Source organism: Eulemur rufifrons, chromosome 12 (genome assembly GCF_041146395.1).
Source record: "Eulemur rufifrons isolate Redbay chromosome 12, OSU_ERuf_1, whole genome shotgun sequence".
NCBI classification, from domain to species: Eukaryota; Metazoa; Chordata; class Mammalia; order Primates; family Lemuridae; genus Eulemur; species Eulemur rufifrons.
Window position 1 is genome coordinate 23,195,320 of NC_090994.1, and position 19,669 is coordinate 23,214,988.

Consider the following 19,669-nt stretch of genomic DNA (forward strand, 5'->3'; position numbering starts at 1 on the left):
TGTAGGGCCCCCAAAGGAAAGGTCCCATTTCCTGAAGATGCCTCTGGTGGTGGCTGAATTGTATCTCTCAGAAGCCAAAGGTATGGAGGAGGGGGAGAAGAGGAGAAGCAGTATGGCACCTCCTGATCAGCTGGGGTCTGCGGGCCGGAGTTGTTCTGAGGGAGCGAGGATCCTGGTGCCTTCTTCGCAAGACGGTCACCACTCACTGGCAGCAGCCATCTGGGCTGGTGTGGGCAGGTCTCTCCAACTGCTCAGGAGCCCACCAGCATTCTGAGTTACAAGGGAGGGGAAATTTAACCGCTCCACCTACCCTTGTCACTGGTCTCCAAGTCTCTCGGGGGTCTTTTTCCTTCCAGTTCTCCTCTGCAGCTTCTTCCAGGGGAGTCTCTTGTAGTTTCAGGCACCCTTCCTTCCAAACCCTCATCCGATCTATGTTTGTCTGCCTGTTTATTATTTTTTTTTTTTCACTTTCTTCTAAAATCTATCTTTTTTGCAGAGACACTCTGGCTGACAGTTTTTCTTCTCCGCCATCCAAGAGCACAACTTAGATCAGGCTATTTAGAATCAAATCTTTACTTCTTAGTGTTTGACATTTTGCAAATTACCTAGCCAATCTGAGATACATCAGCAATATGTAAAGTGGAGTAATAATAGCATTAACTCTGTAGGGTATTGTGAAGATTAAATGAGATAACAGTATAAGTGTTAGCACAAGGCCCAGAACATAGTAAGAGCTAAATATAGTTTAGCTGTTATTATTGATTATTATCATTATTATTTGTCTTTGAAACCAACCAAAATCTAGAGAAGAAATAAACTGAGTTCATAATCTCATTTATTTGTTGACCAGATCTTGGCTGATGAGGAAATGTAAAATAATGTAAAGTGCAGGCTTTAAAGACAGGTACACATTGATTTGAATTCTGACTCTGGCATTTACTTGATAGATTATCTGGAGGAAATTATTTAATACAGTTAAGCCTCAGTATTGTTACATGTGAAATATTTATATTAATAGCCACTTTTAGTGGTTTTGCATTTTAAATGAAGTTCCTTGTATGTAAAGTATATATACTCATTATTATTTATTTCATCTTTATGTCTGGGAATCATAAATGCCTTATTGAAGGAGGTTTAGTCTAGAAAGCTCAGTATGTAAATTTAGGTCATGGAGGCAAATCAACTAAAAATATGCAACACAGCCAACAGTTGGTTTGAGAGTATTCAATAGGTAATTTAGTGAGAGTAGAAATTTTTTATAATATGGACATTTCATCTCAGAGATAATGTGTGAAAACAAATTTTGGCAGGTAGTTTTCTAATGACACAATAAATCACATGTGATGAAACATTCTTAGTATTGTTTCTGTAAGTAAGTGTCCTTATGTAATGCGACTGTATCTCAGTTTCAACTGAGCTAGGCAAAATATAGATACTACATTCCAAAGGAGTTCTTAGACACGCCTTCATGGCCAAAGACCAGTGAGAAGATTCAACACATTAAAAGGGTTAGATTGTTTGGATTTTGAAGACCTTTTGTGAGGGCATTTCTTTAGAGAGAGTTATGCTGTGCTTTAATGTTTAAAAGGAATTTTCACATGCAGTATCTCATTTTAACCTAGAAACAAAGTCAAATACTAGTTACTTTCTAAAATAACATCCTTTTTTTTTTTTTTTTTTTTTAAATTTCAGCTTATTATGGGGGTACTAAAGTTCAGGTTAGATATATTGCCCATGTCCCACCCATCCCCCCGAGTCAGAATTTCAAGCATGTCCATTCCCCAGGTAGTGTGCATTGCACTCATCATGTAGTTATACCCCCATCCCCTCCCGCAACCTCCCCCCAAATCAGAACATTCAAGCGTGACCATTCCCTAGACGGTGCGCAACGCACTAATCATGTAGGTATACACCCATCCCCTCTCCCCACCCCCCACCTCAGTCCAATACCCAATTGGTCTTATTCCCATCTTTTTAAAGAAAAAGTATGATTGTCCTCTTGTAAGAAAACTATAACTTAGGAGAAGTTGAGATTGCTGTAAATACTTGAGTTGGGAATATATCCTTAGTCCTCTGATTATTTTTTTTAATTTGAGTATATTAAGGGGTACAAATATTTTTGTTGCATGGATAGCTTTTATAATGCTTAAAGTCGGGACTATAAGTGTACCATCACCCGAATAGTGTTCATTGCACCAGTTAGGTAGGTTTATACCCCATGCCACCTCCCCCCTCCCTGATTTTTGATTTACAATTATTTTTACTTCTTTCTGTGCCCATGTGTGCCCATCAATTAGTTTTAAATTATTAGAGAGTACATAGGGTGTTTGTTTTTCTATTCTTGGGATACTTCACTTAGGGTAATGGTCTCCAGTTCCATCCAAATTACTGCAAAAGACATGAATTCATGTTATGTCTGATTAGTAATGGCATATATATACCACATTTTGTTAATCCACACCTGAATTGATGGGGACTTGGGTTGATTCTACTTTTTTTTTTTTTGCAATTGTGAATTGACTTATTTTCCTTTGGGCAGATAGTCAGTAGTGGGATTGCTGGATCAAATAGTAGGCATACTTTTATTAAATAGTTTTTTGAGGTATCTCCACACTGTTTTCCATACGGCTTGTACTAATTTGCAATCCCACCCATAGTATATATGTGTTCCTTTCTCTCTGCAACTGTGCTACTATCTATTGTTTTTGGACTTTTTAATAAGAGTCATTCTAACTGGAGTAAGGTAATATCTCATTGTGGTTTTAATTTGCATTTCCCTGATTAGTGATGTTGAACATTTTTCATGTATTTATTGACCATTTTTCTATCTTCTTTTGAAAAACTTCTGTTCATGTTCTTTGCCTACTTGTTAATGGGGTTGTTTGTTTGTTTTTTCTTGTGGATTTGTTTGAGTTCTTTGTAGATTCTGGATATTAGCACTTTATTGGATTTGTAGATTGCTAATATTATCTCCCATTCTGTAGGTTGTCTATTTGTTCTGTTGTTTGTTTCCTTTGCTGTGCAGAAGCTTTCTAATTTAATCAAATCCAATTTACTTATTTTTGTTGTTGCTGTAATTACCACTGGGGTCTTAGTCGTAAATTATTTACTCAGACCGGTATCTATAAGAGATTTTCCAACTTCTTCTCCTAGAATTCTTATGGTTTCATGCCTTACCTTTATGTCTCTTATCCATCTTGAATTAATTTTTGTGAGTGGTGAGAGATATTGGTCCTGTTTCATTCTTCTTCATGTGTCTATCCAATTTTTCCAGCACCATTTATTGAATAGGGCATCTTTCCCCCAGTGTATATTGTTGAATGCTTTGTCCAAGATCAGTTAGCTGTAGGTAAATGGTTTTATATCTAGGTTCTCTGTTCTGTTTCATTGGTCTATGTCTCTATTTTTATACCAATATCATGCTGTTTTGGTTACTATGGCCTTGTAGTATTGTTTGAATTCTAGTCCTGTGATGCCTCCAGATTTGTTCTTTTTGCTTAGCATTGCTTTGGCCATTCAGGCTTGTTTTTGGGTCCAAAGAATAGAATTATTTTCTGTAGATCTGTAAAATACATAGTTGGTATTTTGATAGGGATTTCATTGAATCTATAAATACCTTTGGGTAGTAAGAACATTTTAGCAATGTTGATTCTGCCAGTCCTTGAGCATGATGTTTCTCCAATTGTTTCACCTACAATTTCTTTCCTCAGTGTTTCATAATTCTCCTTTTAGAGATCTTTCATCTCCTCGGTTAAGTATATTCCTATGTATTTTATTTTCTTTGTGGCTCTTGTGAATGGTATTGAGTCTTTGATTTGACTCTCGGCTTCACTGTTAATTGGTGTATAGAAATGCTACTGATTTGTGTACATTGATTTTGTACCCTGAGGCTTTGCTGAATTTCTTTACCAATTCCAGGAATCTCTTGGTGGAATCTTTGGTGTTTTCTAGGTATAAGATCGTATCATCAGCAGAAAGCAAAAGTATGGCCCCCTCTTTCCCAATTCAGATACGATTTATTTCTTTCTCTTATCTTATTGCTCTGGCTAGGATTTCAAGCACTGTGTTGAATACAAATGGTGATAGTGGGCAACCTTGTCTTGTTCTAGTTCTTAGGGGGAATGCTTTCATCTTTCCCCAATTCAGTATGATGTTGGCTGTGGGTTCATCATATATGACTTTTATGATTTTGAGATATGTTTCTTCTAGGGTTTTTACCATGAAAGGATGTTGGATTTTTTCAAATGCTTTTTCTATCGAGAAATATCCATTGAGATGTGTCTATCGAGATGATCATATAGTCTTTTTTTTTTTTTTTTTGCTTCTGTTTATGTGGTGAATCATATTTATTGATTTATGTATGTTGACCAATCCTTGCATCCCTGGGATGAAGCCCAAAGATCCTGGTGAATTATTTTTTTATGTGTTGTTTAATTAGGTTTGCTAGTATTTTATTGATGATTTTTGCACCTATATTCATAAGGGATATTAGTCTGTGGTTTCATTTTTTTTTTTTTTTTTTTGGTGTCGTTTCCTGGCTTTGTTATTAAGTTGATACTGGCTTCACAGAATGAGTTGGGGAGGATTTCTTCTTTATGTTATGGAATAATTTCTGCAGTATGGGTACCCATTTTTTGTAGGTCTGGTAGAATTTGGCTATGAATCCATCTGGTCTGGGACTTTTTTGTTTTTGTTGGAAGACTTCTTATTAGTGATTCAATCTTACTATTTGTTATTGACTTGTTCTGGAATTCTATTTCTTTCTCACTGAGTGTTGGTGGGTTATATGTTTCCATGAATTTGTCCATTTCCTCTGTTTTCTTGTTTATGTTTATAGAGATTCTGATATTCATGGACGATGTTTTGTGTTTCTGTGCTTTCAGTTGCAATATCTCCTTTTTCATTTCTCCTTGAGCTTATTTTGGTCATTTCTCCTTCAGGCTATTTGGATCATTTCTCCTCTATTCCTGGGTAATCTTGCAAGAGGGCTATCAATTTTGTTTATCTTTTCAAAGAACCAACTTTTTGTTTAGTGATCTTTTTGACTTTTTAAAAATTTCATTTACTTCCACTCCTTTTCTTCAGGCTTTAGCTTTGCTTTGCTTTTCCTTTTCTAGTTCTTTGAGAGGTGGTATTGGTTGTTAGTGTGTGATCTTTCTGACTTTTGGATGTGGGAATTTAAGGCTGTGAATTTTCCCATTAGGAATGCTTTTGTTGAATCCCATAGATTTTGATAGCTTGTGTCCTCTTTGTCGTTAAGTTCAAGGAATCCTTTGATTTCCTTCTTAATTTCATTATTGATCCACTAATTGTTCAGCAGCAGGTTGTTTAATTTCCATGACCTTGTGTATAATTGAATTGTATTCTTGCAATTCATTTCCAGTTTTATTCCACTATGGTCTGGGAAGATACATGATGTGATTTGATTTCTTAGAATTTGTTGAGACATGCCTATGGCCTAAGATATGAGCCATCTTGAGAAAGTCCCATGTGCTGATGAGATGAATGTGTATTCAGTAATTTTCTTGTGTAGAATTTTCTATAAATGTCTGTTAAGTCCATTTGTTGTAGGGTCTCATTTAAATCCAGTGTTTATTTATTTTCTGCTTGGAGGATTTGTCGAGCTCTGACAATGGGTGTTGAAGTCCCTAGCAATTATGATGCTAGTATTTATTTTCTTGCTTAGCTGTAGTAGAATTTGTTTTATGTATCTGGGAGCTCCTGTTTTAGGTGCATATATATTTCGGATTGTTATGTCTTCTTGTTGAATTGCTCCCTTTACCATTATATAGTGACTGTCTTTTTCTTTACCCTTGTTGATTTAAAGTCAATTTTGTCTGATATGAGAATGGCCTTTGGTTTCCAATTGCATGGAATACTTTTTCCATCCTTTCCCATTGAGCCTGTTTGCATCTTTGTGGTTTAGATGTGTTTCCTGGAGACAGCAAATAGTTGGGTTGTGTTTTTTAATCAATTCAGCCAGCCTGTGTTTTTTGAGTGCTCATTTAAACTGTTAAATTAAGAAATAGAATTGATATGTGGGATATTGTTCTGTTCATCATTTTGGGTAGTATCATATTGCTTTGTTTTCCTTTTGTGCTATTGTTTTATGAGAGTTGTGAGCTTTAGCTTTTTTAAGTGATATACACTGGTGGGTATCTATTATGCTGATTCATTATAATGCAGTTGTTTTTTATGTAGTTCAGGTGTGGTCTTGACAAATTCCCTCAGTGTTTGCTTTTCTGGAATTTGATTAATTTCTCCATCAATTGTTAAACTTAGTTTTGCAGGATACAAAATTCTAAGCTGGCAATTGTTCTGTTTAAGAAGATTGAATACAGGACCCCATATCCTTCTGGCTTGTAAAGTTTCTGCTGAGAAATCTGATGTTAGCCTGATGGGTTTTCTTTTGTAGGTCAGTTGTTGCTTTCATGTAGTTGCCTGTAGAATTTTCCCCTTCATTTTGACTTTGGACAGGTTGATTTCTATTTTTCTTATAGGTGTCCTATTTGCTATGAATCTTCCTGGTTTGATGACCATCCTCTATCTGGATGTCTGGATCTCTGACGATACCAAGGAAGTTTTTCTCAATAATTTCCTCAAAGTGATTTTCCATGGTTTTAGCTCTTTCTTCTTCCCCTGCCCCCCGCCCCGGGATACCTACAATTCTTATGTTAGTTCACTTCACATGCTCCATATCTCTTTAAGTGATTGCTCTGTCCTTTTTATTCTCTTCTCTGCCTTTTTAAATGACTGGGTTAGTTTGAGAGCCTTGTCTTCAGGCTCTGAGATTCTTTTTCCTCCTTGGTTTAATCTATTGCTGTAGCTTTCTGCTGTATTTTCAAATTCCCTACATGACTCCTCAATTTTTTCAAGTTCTATTATATCCTTCCTTATGCTAGCTAGTTCTTTAGCCAGTACCATTTATTGAATAGGGCTTCTTTACCCAGTGCGTATTGTTGTCTGCTTTGTTGAAGATCAGTTCATTGTTGGGAGGTGGTTTTATACCTGGGTTCTCTGTTCTGTTCTATTGGTCTATGTCTCTATTTTTGTACCAATGCCATGCTGTTTTGGTTCCTATAGCCTTGTAGTATTATTTATTATACCTTAAAGTTAAAAAATTATACCTGGATTTTTTATGCATTCCATGATGGAATGCTAGACAACCCTAGCATATTTTAATGAAAATTTTCATTACCTTTATTAAATACTTACGGGACTCTAATAATGGCTCATATTTTATGAAAACTGAATCTATGCCATGATTTTGTTGAATTGATTTTTTCTATGTAAAATTTTGATATGTGCAATTAATACACAGTATTATTTTAACTATGTGCTCAGGAATAGTTTTGTTATATTTCATGTTATGGTAATGAAAAATGGTTCTTTGTTTATAAGTTTTTTTTTTAAAATAGCAAAGCTTATTTCATTGATATTCCCTACCCCCCTGCCTGAATCATTAAAAAAATTATTGATTTTAAAAAATAGACTTTATGTCATAGTGCAGTTTTAGGTTCACAGAAAAATTGAGTGGAAGATACAGTGTTTCTATTTGCACCTCATCCCCTATTGCCTCCCCACACACAACCTCTCCCACTATGCACAACCCTCACCAATGTGGTACATTTGTTACAATTGATGAGCTTACATTGGCACATCATTATCACCCAAAATTCATAGTTTACATTAGGGTTAGCAGGAAAATTTTCAAATTCTTGTAAATTAAATAACAAATTTCTAAATAACACATGAGTCAAGGAAAAATTTTCAGGAGAAATTTTAAAATATTTGAATTAAATGAAAATGAAAATACAACTTATCAAATTTCTGGAATGCAGCAAAAGCAATACTTAGAGGGAAATTTATAGCATTAAATTGTTATGATTTTATGTTATAGAATTACTAATTATAATGTTGTAATTACTGGAGCTCTTTGACTTAGAAACATTTTTGTCTATGTTTTTCTTAGGTTTGTAATCCGGATCGTGTATGTGTTAGTGTAAGTACATATAGTGATACTGCAGTTCAATGTGCAGCAAATTGCAGTGGACATGGAGTAAGTAAGCACGTTTCCCTGAATCATATCTATGTTGGATGCTTTTTAGGATCACTCATTAATTTATCAATATTTATTTGGTTGCTAGTATGTGCTAGATCCTGTTGCATTTATTTTCAATTTAGAGCTGAATTAAATTTTTAAATTCAGCAGCCATAATTAGTTTTAGAGAACACTCGAGTAGAATTAAATAACTGATGACCTAAAAAAATTTATTGTTATAATAGGATACTTTACAGAATGTGTTAAATTTTCCAATAAATACATCAACCTGTTCACAAAGAGAAGATAAGTATGCCACAACTCCTGTGTCTGTGAATACATGAAGTCATGGAAAACAGTTGGTTTTCTCTCTCTCTTTTGAAAAATAGACTTTATTTTTTAGAGCAGCTTTAGGTTCACAGAAATTTTAGTGTAAAGTATAGAGATTTTCCATATACCGCCTCATCCCACATCCACACAAACTTCCTCAATTTTAACATCATACACCAGAGTGGTACATTTGTTATAATTGATGATCCACATGGACACATCATTATTAGCCAAAGTCCATAGTTTACATTAAGGTTCACTCTTAGTGTTGTACATTCTATGGGGTCCTTACAAATTAAAATGATATATATCTATCATTATACTACCATACAGAGTATTTTCACTACCCTAAAAATCTTCTGTGCTCCATCAACTCATTCTTCCCTCTTCCCTAACTCCTAGTACCCACTGATGGTTTTTGCTCACTACATAGTTTTTCCTTTTGTAGAATGTCATTTTAGTGGAATCATACAGTATGTAGGCTTTTCAGATTGGCTTGTTTTGGTTACTGATATGCATTTAAGCTTCTTCATCCCCTACCACAGTGGTATATTTGTTACAATGGATAAACCTAAATGGATACATCATTAATGCCCAAAGTCCATAGTTTACATTAGAGTTCCCTCTTGGTGTTGTACATTCCATGGGGTTTGGAAAATATAAAATGGCATGTATTTATCATTATAATATCATACAGAGTATTTTAACTGTTCTATAAATCCTCTGCATTCTGCCCTTTCATTCTGTCCTTTTCACCCCAATCCCTGACAACCAGTGATCATTTTACTGTCTCCATAGTTTTCCTTTTCCAGAATGTCATATTATTGGAATCATACAGTATGTAGCCTTTTCAGATTGTTTTTTCTTTCACTTAGTAATATGCATTTAAAGTTTTTCCATGTCTTTTCATTGCTCGATAGATCATTTCTTTTTAGTGCTAAATAATATTCCATTATCTAGTTGTACCACAGTTTTTTATGCATTCACCTGCTGTAGAACATCTTGGTTGCTTCCAAGTTTTGTACTATGAATAAAGCTGCTATAAACATCCTTGTGCAGGTTTCCGTGTGGACATAAATTTTCAAATCCTATGGATAAATACTAGGGGTTGCCATTGCTGGATCACATGCTAAGAGTATGCTTAGTTTTTTAAGAAACTGCCAAAATGTCTTCCAAAGTGGCTGTACTATTTTGCATTCCCATGAGCAACGAATGAGGGTCCCTGTTGCTCCACATCCAAGCCAACATCTAATGTCAATGTTTTGGGTTTTGGCCATTCTAATAGGTGTGTTGTGGTATCTCATTATTGTTTTAATTTGCAATTTCGTGATGAAATATAATGTGGACCATCTCTTCATATACGTATTTACCATGTATATATATTTTTTGATGAGAGGTCTTTTAAGGTATTTTGCCCATTTTTAAATGAGTCTCTTTGTTTTCTTATTGTTGAATTTTCAGTGTTATTTGTGTATTTTGGATAACAGTCCTGTATCTGATGTGTCTGTTGCAAATATTTTCTCCAAGTGTCTGTATTATCTTTTCATTATCTTGACAATGTTTTTCACACAAGAGAAAATTTTAATTTAATGAAGTCCAGCTTCTCAATTCTTTCTTTCATAGAGTGTGCCTCTGGTATTGTATCTAAAAAGTCTATGCCATACTCAAGGTCATCTAAGTTTTTTCCTAAGTTATCTTCTAGGAGTTTTTATTTAGTTTTGTAATTTACACTTATGTCCATTATCCATTTTGAAGGTTGTAAGGTCTGTGTCTAGATTATTTTTTTCTATGTGGATGTCCAGTTATTCCAGCACCACTTGTTGAAAGGCTCTCCGTTTTCTACCATATTGCTTTTTTTCCCTTCATCAAAGACCAGATGACTAGATTTACATATGTCTATTTTTGGACCCTCTATTCTGTTTTATTTACCTTTTAACCTACTCTTTCTTCAATAGCACACTGTCTCGAATACCATAGATTTATAGTATATTGAGGTGGGTAGTGTTAGTCTTCTGACTTCATTCTTCTTTCATTATTGAGTTGGCTACTCTGGGCCTTTTGTGTCTTCAAATAAACTTTACATTCAATTTGTTGATTTCTGCAAAATAACCTACAGGGATTATATGTGAAATTGCATTCAAATCTATAGATGAAGTTAAGAATAATTGATATCTGACAATAATAAGTCTTTCTATCCATTAACATGTAATATCTCCTCATGTATTTAGTTCTTTTTTTAAATAATTTTTTCATCAATGTTTTGTAGTTTTTCTCATGTAGATCTTATACATATTTTGTCAGATTTATAGCTAAGTACTTCATTTTGGAGGGTGATAATATAAAGGATAGTATGTTTTAAATTTAAAATTTCATTTGTTCATTGCTGATCCCATAGGAAAATGATTGCCTTTTGTACATTTAACCTTGTATCTTGCAAACTTGCTCTAATCACTTGTTAGTTCCAAGAGTTTCTTTTCCTTCAGTTCTTTTTGGATTTTCTACATAGATGATTATGTATGCAATGACAGTTTTACTTTTTCCTCCCATTTATTATATCTTTATTTCCTTTTCTGGTCTTACTGTATTAGCTAGAACTTCCAGTTTGATGTTGAAGTAGGAGTGGTGAGAGGGAACGTCTTTGCATTGTTTCTCATCTCAGTGGGAAAGTGTCTGATTTCTCACCATTAAGTATTATGTCAGCTATAAGTTTTTGTTAGATATGCTTTATCTACTTGAAAAAAATGTTCCTGTATTCCTAGTTTGCTGATAGTTTTTTTAAGTCATGAATGCAACTTGGATTTTATTTCTTGAATGCTTTTTCTGTATCTATTGATATTATAAATGTGATTTTTTTTCTTTGTCTGCTGATGTGTGATGAATTACATCAACTGATTTTATAATGTTGAACCATTCTTGCATACCTGGGATAAATATCACTTGGTTGTGGTGTATAATTCCTTTTATATGTTGTTGAATTCAATTTGCTAATATTTTTGGAGGGGTTGCATCTATGTTCATGAGAGATATAGTCTATAGTATCCATTTCTTATAATATCTTTCTCTGATTTTGGTATTAGAGTAATGCTGGCTTGATACAATGAATTAGGAAACCTTCTTCTACTTCTGTGATCTGAAATAAATTGTAGAAAGTTAGTATAATTTCTTCCTTAAATGCTTGGTAGAATTCACTAGTAAAAACGTCTAAACAAAGTGTTATCTTTTAGATCAATTAAGAGTAAAAAATAAAGTTTTCAGTTTAACTTAATTTTTTCTCTGAGGCCTTTCATTTCTTTATATAAATCAGATTTTCTGACCTATATAGTTTTCATTTTCTCTGAAAAACTTATTTTAACATGTCTTTGAAAGGCAGGTCTATTGGTTGATAAATGCTCTGAATTTTTGTTTGAGGAATTCTTTATTTATTTCTCATTATTGAAAGATAATTTCACAAGATTCCAAACTCTAGATTGGTGATTTTTTTTTTTTCTGTCAACACTGAAAAAAATACCATACCATCAGTTCCTGGTGTCATGCCATATCTATATATCTGATGCTCTCTTAGAATACAAAATCTTTTGCTTAAAAATCAAACGGTAAATTAAAAATAAAATCCTAAGCTCCCCCAAATGACTGAACAGACTCCCTCTTGTCTAAGGGGACCCCAGAGAAATCTTAAAACTGAGAACCTTGCCATGACAGGACAAGAGGTGAAACACACCTCATTATACGCCCTCCATTTTGCAGTTTAGAAACAACTGACCAGCATAAATGTTAAAACAGAGATCACAAAACTGACAGGGCAGACTCTTTTTGGCAGTAAGATACCAAAGTATAAACAAGACTCAAGGCCAGGCAATGGTTAAGTCACACCTGTAGACCATCAGTTTTGCTCAACACGTCACTTTGACCCAATATATTGTGGCTTGCTCCCGTAATCTGGCTCTGACATACCATCACATGATGATTACCAGATTTCCTTATCTTAACTGAAACATTCCTTTCTGCTAGCTTCAAGTTTTTAGACAAAGCCTTACGTCTTCCACCAATTGCAAATTGAGAATCTCTGCATCCACCTATGACCTGCTTCAAGATATCCCACCTTTTTAGGCCAAATCAATGTGTAACCTCTAGGTATTGATTTGTGACTTTCGGTAACTTCTGCTTCCCTGAAATGTATAAACCAGTTTACATTCTCACTGCCTTGGAGTCACTTACTCAAAGCTTTTGGGTCTGTGTTTCCATCAGGCTGTGGCTATTCACATTGGTGGAGATAAACCTCTTTGAAATGTTTTACAGGTTGGGTTTTCCATCGACAAAACAAAAGCAAACAAAACAAAACTCATCCTGGTTAAGGGCATTATTAAGCTAGTAAATGTTTAGCAGCTAGCCTGGGGAGGGTAAAAGCCTCATTAGTAGAGCATATACTTCAAGCTACCAACATGAAGTCACTGAATGTGGAGGTGGAAAGAGATGCACACAGTTCAGCTCTGGGAGCTGGTACTAGATGGCTCCAGAACACCGGTGGGGGTGGGGGGTCACATGTTTATTAGAATTTAAGTATGCATTTTTGAAATTGTACATTATATTTGCAAGTAAACATTTGAAGGTGTTAAATTTTCTTGATGCAAATATCGGGATCCTCACTTTATAGCTCCTTTTGTTTTTGCTGGTTTTGCAGTATATTTTAATTTAAGAAACCAAGCATTTTATATGTTGAGTTATCTCTCTAAATAAACAAAATTATACCATTGTACTATACAAAAGTAAGCTTGATGATCCATCTCATAATTTTACTTTCTCTGAGAAGGTATTTTAAAATAATCGTTTTTTTTTTTTTTTTAAATGACCCTAGGTGTGCAATTCCCTGGGGAAATGCAATTGTACTGATGGCTACTTGCCTCCAAATTGTGAATTACTTTCTGGGAAAGTGTCTGCAGCTCTTGAGGGAAAGGGCAAGTATCTATCTGTTTAGAAATTTGTTTAATAAAATTCTCTAATTGTTTATCTTCACTAAAATGTTAGATTTTCCCACTTAAAAAGAGACTAATATTTGTAATGAAAAGGTAATCAGATTTCTCTGAAAAAATGGAAACCAAATACGCGTTCTTAACTTTGCTCTCTTTTCTAATATTAACATATCATGATTTAAATGGAATATTTAAAAAAATTTCTCTTTACTAATACCATTGACATTTTCTCTTAGACTAGTTTTCAACCTCTCCCCACTTTTATGATTGATCCTGTGATTTCAGGTCTAAACAAACAACATTTACCCTGTGACTAGTACTGTTACTATGTTTCTGTTTTGGAAGGAATGAAATAGAAGACAGGCTTTTACTCTGAAAGAGTATATAGGTTAAATGAGAAAAACGTATAAATTGCTACTTATGACATGACAGAAGGAATGCTGGCACAATGTTCTGTTTGTTCACCATGACTTTAGTTTCTATCATTCATTCATTCACTGAATTAGTAAATATTTATTTCACTCTTAATATATGCCAGGTGGTGATCTATTCACTGGGATGAGGAGTGAGAAAAGAAAATGTTCTCATGGAGTTTAGAGAATATGCTTAGATCTATATACCCAGTGCTAACAAGTGGCAGAAGTAGGATTAGGAAACAAGTCTCCTGGTTTTTATGCCTGTGTCCTTTATTAGCACTGTAATGCTAAACATAGATCTCTAATGTCAAATCCAAGAATCTACTAAAGAAAAATAAGATATTCACAAATACAGTGAAATTCCTTGGTAATACACTTTGTGACAATGCAAATCTGGATAACCTTGCAGTTACACAATCCCACATTATATATCACTGAACTCTTTTGTCCCCACTTATAGTGTTATAGTGATATTTTTCTATATTTACTGTAAAATGGAGAATGCTTTTGAACTTTCTAGGACTTGTTTTCCAAGCTTTTAGAATGAAAGTTTGTAGAGATAGTCCCAAGGATTATGATTCTATAATTTTTTTTCCATGTTCCTTGAATAATAATAAAGATTAAGAAAATTTTAATGAATTTGCTGCAACTTGAAAGTAAGAGAGTTTAATTTTTTGATTTTTTAATGTATTTTTATTTTTAGGTTTAATAACAGAAAAACATTCTAGGAAGACTAACAAGAGGTGGCTTCTAGGTTTCTACATTTTTCTTCCTGTATTCATTGTAACAACCATTGTAGCTTTGGCATGGAATCGTTTGAAAAAGAGGTTCACCAAAGAAGAGGAATCCCTAAGTAGCAAGTAAATTGAATTTGTTTTTTGAACTTAAACTTTAGTACTATTTGAATCTAGTCACATGTAAGGCAATATCATGAGCAGCTACAATACTTTACATTTTACCAGGATTTTAAATATTACATCAATATGTCATTTAATTTTGTGAGATGATTGTGAATATCACCATTTTAAAGATACAAAGATTTGGAAGTGTAGTTTAAATAATCTTTCAAAGTCATTGTACTACTAATGGAGAGAGGAAGAACTCAAATATATCCATGTCTATTGCTTTCAAATACCCTTGATATTATCACCCAAAAAAGAGGCAGTATCAGTATTTATTAAAAATGTAGATTTCTGTGCCCTACCACAGATGAAATATTTCAATTCACATTGCTACCTCATGGAAGTAATAATTTAAAAAATATTCTCTGGGTAAAATTTTCAAAAGGAAAACTTATAATTTATCCTACAACATTTTTATTTTTGAAGAAATAATTTGAATACTAAGACAGAGAACCAGGTGACAAATACCTACTTGCCCACCAGTGGAAATACACAAAGGTTAATAGTTTTCTTGTTCATTTTATGAAATCATTACATTTTTAGCTGCAATTACTTCTAGCATGATACCCTTTCCTCCATGCAGAGAATGTCTATAATGAAAGTTTGCTGTATCCTACATATTTATACTACGTGTAGCAGCATCTGTGTGCCATATCTAGTATTGGTTTTGTTTTTGGGAGGGGGGGACACAACTATGTTTCTAAATTTCTTTTTTATTTTTAATTTAAGCATATTATGGGGGTACAAATGCTTAGGTTATATATATTGCCCTTGCCCCCCCAACCCAAGTCAGAGCTTCAAGCGTGTCCATCCCCCAGATGGTGCACATCACACTCATTATGTGTGTATATACCCATCCTCTCCTTCCCCCTCCCATCTGCCCAATGCCCGATGAGTTATTCCTATATGTGCACTTACATGTTGATCACTTAAAACCATTTTGATGGTGAGTACATGTGGTGCTTATTTTTCCATTTTGGGGATACTTCACTTAGTAGAATGGGTTCCAGCTCTATCCAGAATAATACAAGAGGTGCTATATCACCATTGTTTCTTGTAAGTGAATAGTACTCCATGGTATACATATACCACATTTTATTAATCCGCTCATGGATTGATGGGCACTTGGATATTTCCACATCTTTGTAATTGTGAATTGTGCTGCTATAAACATTCAAGTGCAGATATCTTTTTTATAGAATGTCTTTTGTTCTTTTGGGTAGATACCTAGTAATGAGATTGCTGGATCAAATGGAAGATCTCCTTGTATCTCTTTGAAGTATCTCCATATTGCTTCCCACAGAGGTTGCACTAGTTTGCAGTCCCACCAGCAGTGTATGAGTGTTCCTATCTCTCTGCAACCTTGCCAACATTTATTGTTTTGGGACGTTTTCATAAAAGCCATTGTCACTGGGGATAAGTGGTATCTCATAGTGGTTTTGATTTGAATTTCCCTGATGATTAGAGACGTTCAGCATGTTTTCATATGTTTCTTGGCCATTATTCTGTCTTCTTTTGAAAAGTTTCTGTTCATATCCTTTGCCCACTTTCTGATAGGGTTGTTTGATTTTTTCTTGCTGATTTTCCTGTGATCAGCCCTTTATTGGATGTGTTCCATGTGAATATTTTCTCTGATTCTGTAGATTATCTGTTTGCTCTCATGATAATTTCTTTGGCTTTGCAGAAACTTTTTAATTTGATCAGGTCCCGTTTATTTATTTTTGTTGTTGCTGAGATTGCCTTTGGGGTCTTCTTCATAAATTCTTTGCCCAGGCCAATGTCTAGAAGGGTATACACAACGTTTTCTTCTAGAATTCTTATAGTTTCATGCCTTAGGTTTAAGTCTGTTATCCACTGTGAGTTGATTTTTTGAGAGGTGAAAAGTGTGGATCCTGTTTCAGTCTTCTACATGTGGCTTTCCAATTTTCCCAGTGCCATTTATTGCATAAGGATTCTTTTCCCAAGTGTATGTTTTTGTCTGCTTTGTCAAAGATTAGATGGCTATATGAGGATGGTTTTATATCTGGGTTCTCAGTTCTGTTCCATTGGTCTGTGTCTGTGTTCTTGTGGCAACACGAAGCTGATTTAATGACTATAGCCTTGTCATATAGTTTTAAGTCTGGTAAATTTATACCTCCCATTTTGTTCTTTTTGCCTAAGATTGCTTTTGGTATATGGGGTCTTCTCTGATTCCATAGGAAATGTAAAATTAGTTTTTCTATGTCTGTGAAAAATGCTGTTGGTATTTTAATGGGGACTGCATTGAATCTGTAGATCACTTTGGATAGTATAGACATTTTAACAATGTTGATTCTGCCGATCTATGAGCATGGTGTGGTTTTCCACCTGTTTACGTCCTCTGCTATTTCCTTCCTGATTGTTTCATAGTTTTCCCTGTAGAGGTCTTTTACCTCCTTAGTTAAATATATTTCTAGGTACTTTATTTTCTTTGTTGCTATTGTGAAGGGTATTGAGTCTTTGTTTTGGTTCTGAGTTTGACTGTTGGTGGTGTATAGGAATGCTATTGATTTCTGTACTCTGATTTTGTAACCTGAGACTTCGCTGAATTGGTTTATCAATTCCAGTAGTCTCATGGCAGAATCTTTGGGGTTTTCTAGGGATAAGATCATATCTTTAGGAAAGAAAGATAGTTTGACCTCTTTTGTCACCATTTGTATACTCTTGATTTCTTTCTTTTGTCTGATTGCTCTCTGGCTAGGACTTCCAGCACTGTGTTAAATAGAATTGGTGATAGTGGACAGCTTTGTGTGGTTCCAGTTTTAAGTGAGAATGCTTTTAATTTTTCCCCATTCAGTATGATGTTAGCTGTAGGAAAAACTGAGATATAATTTATGTACAGTGAATTTCATCATTTTTAGTGTGTGCAATTTTATGAATTTAACAAATATATACGTGCACCACTCACTAGCACAATAAAATACAGAACAGATCTATCATCCAAAAACTTTTCTTTTTTTTTTTTTTTTTTTTTTTGAGACAGAGTCTCACTCTGTTGCCCAGGCTAGAGTGAGTGCCGTGGCATCAGCCTAGCTCACAGCAACCTCAAACTCCTGAGCTCAAGCGATCCTCCTGTCTCAGCCTCCCGAGTAGCTGGGACTACAGGCATGCACCACCATGCCCGGCTAATTTTTTTTTTTTTTCTATATATATTTTTAGCTGTCCATATAATTTCTTTCTATTTTTAGTAGAGATGGGGTCTCGCTCTTGCTCAGGCTGGTCTCGAACTCCTGAGCTCAAACGATCCGCCCACCTCGGCCTCCCAGAGTGCTAGGATTACAGGCGTGAGCCACCGCGCCCGGCCTAAAAACTTTTCTAAACAAAGCTACTTTGAGTAACTCTACCCATTTCACTCAGAATTGTGAGATTTTTTAACTTAGGTAGTGGGATCTCAAGCTATTCCTGTCCCTGTGTGAGCATAAGAGATTACCACCTTTGTTCATCTCCTTTCCTCTCTGGTGTTCTACCCTGTGAACTCCAGCTGTCTTGGCCTCCCTGGACTGCCAATTCTGTTACCTCGACGGCAGGAGAACTGCTGGGCTTTGTCCCCTTGTTGCACTACGGCCTGGAAACTCTCTCCAGGCAGTAAGAAGATTCAGTCCTAGGGCTCACCTTATTTAACTCAGTCTACTACTCCATCTTGGCCAGAATTGGAAGTATGCCTTTATCATTTGTATTACATTTTCACATATTATTTTTAATCTCTGCATAATGTAAGCATTCTGTTTGATTTTCTCAGATCACTCTTCCATTTCTCCGATTCTTTTTTCATTTCTGTCCTTTTCTAGGCTTATGGATTCTATTCCTGCAAAGATATTTATGGGGATTCTTAATATTCTTATATTAAAATGTTTTTAAACAAATCATTTGTAGTTCTTAGTGTGTGAATTCATTGTTTTACTGTGGTGTTGACTTTAACTCTTAGTGGTTTGTAATCGTAGTCTCTTTTATCTTAAGTCTGTATAATTTTACCTTGAGAATTCTGTATGTGCTCTGTTGTAGAGACAGATATGTAGGTTGTTTCATTTTTGATTCTCTTAAAGCAAAAATATTTTAAATAATTGCAGAATGTGGCATTCAAGAATTGTGGGAGTTATAAACTGGGTCCTAAATCCACTTTTTGGAGGCTTGGGATTCCTACTTTTCTTGGTAATGCATATTTCCATCTATATATGCCCATTTCCCTGCTGCATTCCAAAGGCCACACTGGTCAGAATTTTTATTCCTGTTTCATGGTCGATATGGCCCCTTCAGGCTCCCAGGTTTAAAGCATTCACTTACAGTTTTTTCACATCCAAAAGCCTGGAACCTCAACTCCATCTAAGGCAGGGTTATTAAGTCTCTAGCCTCAAAGATGTATAAATGGTTTAGATACTCTGCAGTCATTCAGTCATAGCTCCTGTTTCCCCTGTGAGCTCTCAGTTTTATCATTTTTATTGTACCAGAAGTGTTTCCTTGTAGTTAGCCTTAGTTGTGCACTAAATATTTGCATCATTTTCTTTTCAGCACTCCTCTATACGAGGAAAATAAAAAGGGAAAATTTCTTTGCCAGACCACTCTTCCATATTGTCTACAAATCATAGGTTTTAATTTACAAAATGTGGTATTTATTTACAAGGAATAAAAAGCTAAAAGTTGGGGTCTGAAGATCAGAATCAGACATTCAGGATCAAACCTATATTCTGTGTTTAGAAGGGATAAGGAAAAAGCAAATCTGTGTGTTTTTGATGTTCTCCTCACTGCAGGAGTTGATTTTTGGACTTTTTGTGAACGAGGTATATAGGCAAATAAGAATGTTACTTATTTACATCTTTGTCCAGTGACCTTTGGAAATTATTTTATTTATTGGTAACTAATCTTGCAAAAGAGATAATACTGCTTATAAAATGTCCTGACTTTTATTCATGTAGTTGGCAAGCTTTCTTAGTACTTACTTGAGACATTATTTTCAATTTTTTTTAGATGCAGATCAGAAAGCAGCACTCACACATATGC

The 19,669-nt window shown here is 34.8% G+C and overlaps 1 protein-coding gene across 1 annotated transcript in view; it reads left to right on the forward strand.

Annotated features, from left to right (window-relative positions):
- Positions 1-19,669, forward strand: part of LOC138393670 (disintegrin and metalloproteinase domain-containing protein 32-like) — a 109,482-nt gene that overhangs the window by 80,113 nt on the left and 9,700 nt on the right. The window contains exon 19 of the mRNA XM_069485048.1: positions 6-227. Within this exon, the coding sequence (XP_069341149.1) occupies positions 6-227 (222 nt within the window). The remainder of the gene's footprint in view (positions 1-5; positions 228-19,669) is intronic.